The sequence below is a fragment of the Sorex araneus genome, chromosome 1, assembly GCF_027595985.1.
Source record: "Sorex araneus isolate mSorAra2 chromosome 1, mSorAra2.pri, whole genome shotgun sequence".
In the NCBI taxonomy this organism is placed as follows: domain Eukaryota; kingdom Metazoa; phylum Chordata; class Mammalia; order Eulipotyphla; family Soricidae; genus Sorex; species Sorex araneus.
Genome location: NC_073302.1, coordinates 368,517,055 through 368,521,985, shown reverse-complemented (window position 1 = coordinate 368,521,985; position 4,931 = coordinate 368,517,055). Strand labels below are relative to the sequence as shown.

The following is a 4,931-nucleotide window of genomic DNA, read 5'->3' as shown; positions in this document are numbered from 1 at the left end:
GTTAGGGAAGAGTAATCACACTTCTGGGGGGCTGGCCTCTGTAAATGACCTAAGCAGCACTTCTCCCTTCCCCCGTCGTGATTTCTGTGATGCTTAAGAACTACACGTTGCGCAATCTTAATAAGGTTTCCAATCAGCCCCACCCGTCCTGGCCCCACCCCTCACCCTCCAACAAAGATTTATCAAATGTGGGATTTTCCCATGAGTCTCAAAATTAGAATCTCAACTCCCAATAAATATGAGGCTAGGGATGCCTGAGGCTCATTCTGACCTCGAGCCCACCAGGAACCAAAGAGCGCTCCCTCTGCCCTGCAGGAAGCCAGCCATGAGCTCGCTGTCCCCACGTAAGTGCAGGGCAGCCCCGGCGCGGCCCGCGGCCGGCCCGGAGGGGGTGTGTCGCGGCCTGGGCTGGCGGGCGGCCAGCAGCAGGCGCACTGCGCCCCCAGCGGCGCGGCCGCTCACCCGACGCCTCCCTTCCCTCCGCCGCAGGCGCCTTCAGTCCAGTCGCCTTCTCCCTGGGGCTGCTCCTGGTGCTGGCTACTGCCTTCCCCACCCCGGCCCCGCTGGGAGAAGAGGCCACGGATGCTGCCGCCCCGACCCTGCCGCCCGTCACCTCTCCCGAAAGAACCGAAGACCTCATTAAGTACATCCTGGGCAAAATCTCGCTACTGAAAAAGGAGGTGCGTCGGTGGTGGGTGGACGGTGGGCTGTCGGGGCCCTGGATTTGGGGCAGGGTTTGCTTCTGCCTTGCAGGGGAGTGGAAGTGGGGGTCTCCGCTGAGGTTCCTGGGAGATCTCGGCTTGATTTCTCAGGGGGCGCGCTGGGGGGGTCTGTGCTGCTTCTCCTCTGGAAGTTGGGTTCCCTCCTGGAGATGGATCCCAGGACCAGTCCCGGAGCCGTGTCCGCTGGGCCCGTCCCAGCTCCGCGTCTGGCCTCAGGCCTGGGAAAGTGAGGTCTGCCCAACTTCTTTCTCCCCCGCGGACTTTAACTAGAAAAAGTCCAAGTGAATCTTCACCATTTCAGCAGAAATTGGTACTTTTCGGTGTGGGGAGGGGTGGTAGGCTACGGCCCCCCTAAGGTCATTCTGGCAATTAGATGCTTGTCTCCCTCCCCCCCAGAGTGCCAATACCTAGCGGTGGACAGGTCCCAGCTACTTCTTGCTGGAAAGGCAAGGTGGCTTGACAGTTTGGGAGGAAGGAAACAGAAGAAAGAAACCCCAAACTTAGTTCGATTCAGGACCCCTCTTCACTCCAGTCGGGATAAATTTCTCACCACCTCGGGGCCTCATCCTTAAAAGTTTGGGATTAGGCTAGAACAGTGGTTTTCACCCTTGTTATACCGGCAGACTGGCGAAAAATAGGAAAAATATTTCAGACTCTTTCCCTAAGAAATAAAAAACGTCACTTATAATCATGGTGTTTGTAAATCTAAATTTATAACAATGCCACTTCATGAGGCAGGTGTGTTACATGTGGAGAGGCTGTGGTGTTTTTGTGAGCCAGAAAGATTTCTACAGTCCAGCACTGGTCTGTAGACCCGCAGTCGGGAACCACTGGATTGTTTGGGTCCTTCCAGCCAGAACATTCTGTGACTTCAGTTATATTCTTCCCAGATTAGAATTGCTGTCAGCAACTAAGTACCTAGTCTGCACTGGGTACATGTAATAAATATTATGGTCTGATCCTCACAGTAAACTTTTAAAAGGAGGTGTTTCCTCTCCAATTTGTAACGACAGAGACACAGAGGTCAGCTACTGAGAGCCTAGAACTGGACCCCGCGTGTCTGGCTCCACCAGACCTTGCTTGCACGCTGGAACTTCCTGGCCAGAGTCGCACCGGCCCTCTAGTGGTGCTTGTTTTAGGGACGTTTTTATGACAGCAGTTTCGGTCTCCTTCCCCAGCTGTGTGGCAAGTACGGCAAGTGTGAGAACGTGAAGGAAGCACTGGCAGAGAACAGCCTGAACCTTCCGAAGATGGCAAATGGAGTGGAATGCTTCCCATCCAGGTTCGATCAGGTACATACAACCGGGCCACGCTTGCTCCTGGAATAATCCCAGGCACCAATAAAGGACATAGATACAAAAAATGGCAGGTGGGTTTCATGAAGAAGCCTTTGAAAAACATTTTTTTAGGGAAGTTACCTTGAATGACCTGTTCAGATAACCCCTCCTGTGCTGGGACTTTTCCAGATGGCAAATTCTAGAACCCATAACAGGGATTATCTGGTTCCATCCGGGCCAGGTAACCCAGGGCTCACCCAAGTCTTGGGGTCTGTGGCCTGAGTTTGGTAGGACTCAGTCCTGCCCTCTCAGGTCATCATCTACACTCTTCTCCTTCAGAGAGTAAGACAGTCTGCACCCACTGCCTTATTCCATAAAAGGAAGATTCAGCCCAACACGGATAAGGGCACAAGTGTAGCCAGATGAAAGGATTTAAGGAGAGAAACAAAGAAAGGCTCTCTTACCACATGCCAGCATCTCTTATCATTATTATAATAATTAGCACTTTGTTTGGGGGCCACAACTGGCAGTGCTTGGGGAGGTCATTCCTGGAAGTGCTCAAGGGACCCTGGAGTACTGGCCATCTAACGTGAGACTCCCACTTGCAAAGCAGATGGCCCAGCCCTTTGAGCCCACCCTCCAGCTCCAGCTGTTGAACATTTTATCTGATTACGTGATGTCTCCAGTTGTCCAGATACTTCATAGGGGCAGCTGATGCTGTTCAGTGTCTCAGAACACGATGTCTAAGAATGCCCGAAGTTTCCTAGAGGGGTAAATGGGAAAGTTTTTGAAATAAGGGAAAGTTTAACTTCTAAAATCAGTTGCATCTTTCGTACTGACCAATTTTCGGCCATCTTCCCTCACAGGAGCCTTGCCTGATAAGAATCACCTCCGGTCTCTTGGAGTTTCAGATATACCTAGAGTACCTTCAGAAAGTGTTTGATGGTGATAAGAAAAATGCCATGGATGTGCATGACAATACCAAAAACCTGGTTCAGCTCCTGAAGCAAAACGTGAGTATATCCTCTAGCATATTTTTTTTAATGAGTGAATAAACAGTGTAGACAACATGAAGATGCAGAGATAGTTATAGGTGAATTAAAACTGAAAAGTATTCCTGAGAGTTAAAATATTTTTTGTGTTGGCCATATCCAGCAGTGTCCATGATTACTCCTGGCTCTGTGCTCAGGGTTCACTCCTGACAGGGCTTGGGAGACCATATTGGTGCCAGGGACTGAACCTGGATTGGCCATATGCAAGGCAAGTTAAAATTGTACTATCTCTCAGGCCCAGAGTTAAAACTTTTATTTTTTTTTCTAGAGGGGAGGCTCTCTTCTACAAAAGACATCCATCACAGTATTTAAAACTCTATTGAGTGAAATTAATTTACCATCGATTTCTAGTAGATTAAGAAATTAGAAAAAGATATCTGCAGAGGCAGAAAGGAGCATACCCATCCCTGTTCAGTGATCCATACCAACAAAGAACAGAGAGCACCCAAAAATTATTTTAACCAGTGCCAAGTGACATTCTTGTCATTGTGGTTGTTTCCACTTTTTGTCCCCTCTTTTTTTTTTTTTTTTTGAGAAGAGCTAATGCAGAAAACTGGCCAAAGGCTACAAAAGCACGTCCAGAAAGTTTTGCCACCAACAAATGTCACAAAAAGCTTGGTGGCCCAAGGCATGGAGAGCCAGTGCAGTGAGAACAATGAAAAGGCCCCTGCTAGAGAAGCAGAGTGGGCACTCGAGGCTGATCCTGTCTCTGCTCTTTGCTCTTTGCCTTAAACCAGGGGTGTCCCCTCTTCCCTCCCCTCCCCCCAACTCCATCAGTGAAGGGCCCCAAGCTGGATGGGCTCAGTCTCGTTCAGCCCAAATGCAAACGTGTTTCCAGTGAGCAGAGCATGCCTCCCTTGCAAAGCACTTGTTCTGTCTCTCATAGTCTGTTCTGGTTTCATGCAGGTGAAGAACCCGGATGAAGTCACGACTCCAGACCCCAGCCACAGTGCCAACGTGCTCAGCTGGCTACAGTCCCAGTCCCAGAAAAACTGGCTACAGAGCACCACGTTCCACATGATGCTACAGAGCCTGGAGGACTTCCTGCAGTTCAGCCTGAGGGCCGTCCGAATCATGTAGCTGCTCATCTAAGGGAGCTCTCCATCATGGGCACTTGCCCCCTCCGTCCAAACCCTGCTCTGTGGGCACAAGACTTATGTTGTTCTCTATGAAGAACTCAAGTGTGGTCATTGGGACACTATCTTAATTATTTTTTTAATTTATTGATATTTAAATCTGTGACATTAATTTATAGGTGATACAATATTTATATTTCTATGGTGTATACCATGTGAACTCTTTGTATTCGTTTTGGAAAAAAACAATGTTAAAGTGCTGTGCAGTTTGAATATCCTCATTGTTTCAAAGCCAGACCATTTTTTTGAAATGTGTGGGCTTACCTCAAGTAAATTGCTAACTTATATGTATTTTGACTAAGTATTTATATGATATTTATATAATGTTTAAATGGTTTTTGTACCAGTAAACATCTTTTTCTAAAAAAAAAGAAAATCAGCAACTAAGCCTCTGTGTTCTGTGATGCTTAATATAATGAAGGTTCGTGTCACTATTACCATACACATGCGGGCAGGAACGCACATGCACACACACACACATGCACACAGTGACAATCACCCAGAAGACCATATAACTGAGCACAGCTGTGGCCTAAGTACCATACTAAATGTGTTGCAGTGCCTATCACTTAATCCTGGATTTTGCATACTCTTGCATTTGTACTTAGGTATTCATTCATTTATTTAGCTTTTAAGCCACACCCAGCAGTGCTCAGGAGACCAGCAGGACCAGAAATTAAACCTGGGCCTCCTCATGCAAAGCATGAGCTCCAGTCCTATGGGCTATGTCTCTGGCCCTTGAAT

At 48.3% G+C, this 4,931-nt stretch overlaps 1 protein-coding gene across 1 annotated transcript; it reads left to right on the top strand.

The window, feature by feature from the left end:
* Window positions 1-325: 325 nt before the first annotated feature.
* IL6 (interleukin 6) lies at window positions 326-4,383 on the top strand. Its single transcript, XM_004604089.2, has 5 exons — window positions 326-344; window positions 490-680; window positions 1,901-2,014; window positions 2,866-3,012; window positions 3,958-4,383. Exons 1-5 carry the CDS (start codon window positions 326-328, stop codon window positions 4,129-4,131), a joined length of 645 nt encoding a protein of 214 aa, XP_004604146.1. The 3' UTR covers window positions 4,132-4,383.
* The last annotated feature ends 548 nt before the right edge of the window (window positions 4,384-4,931 follow it).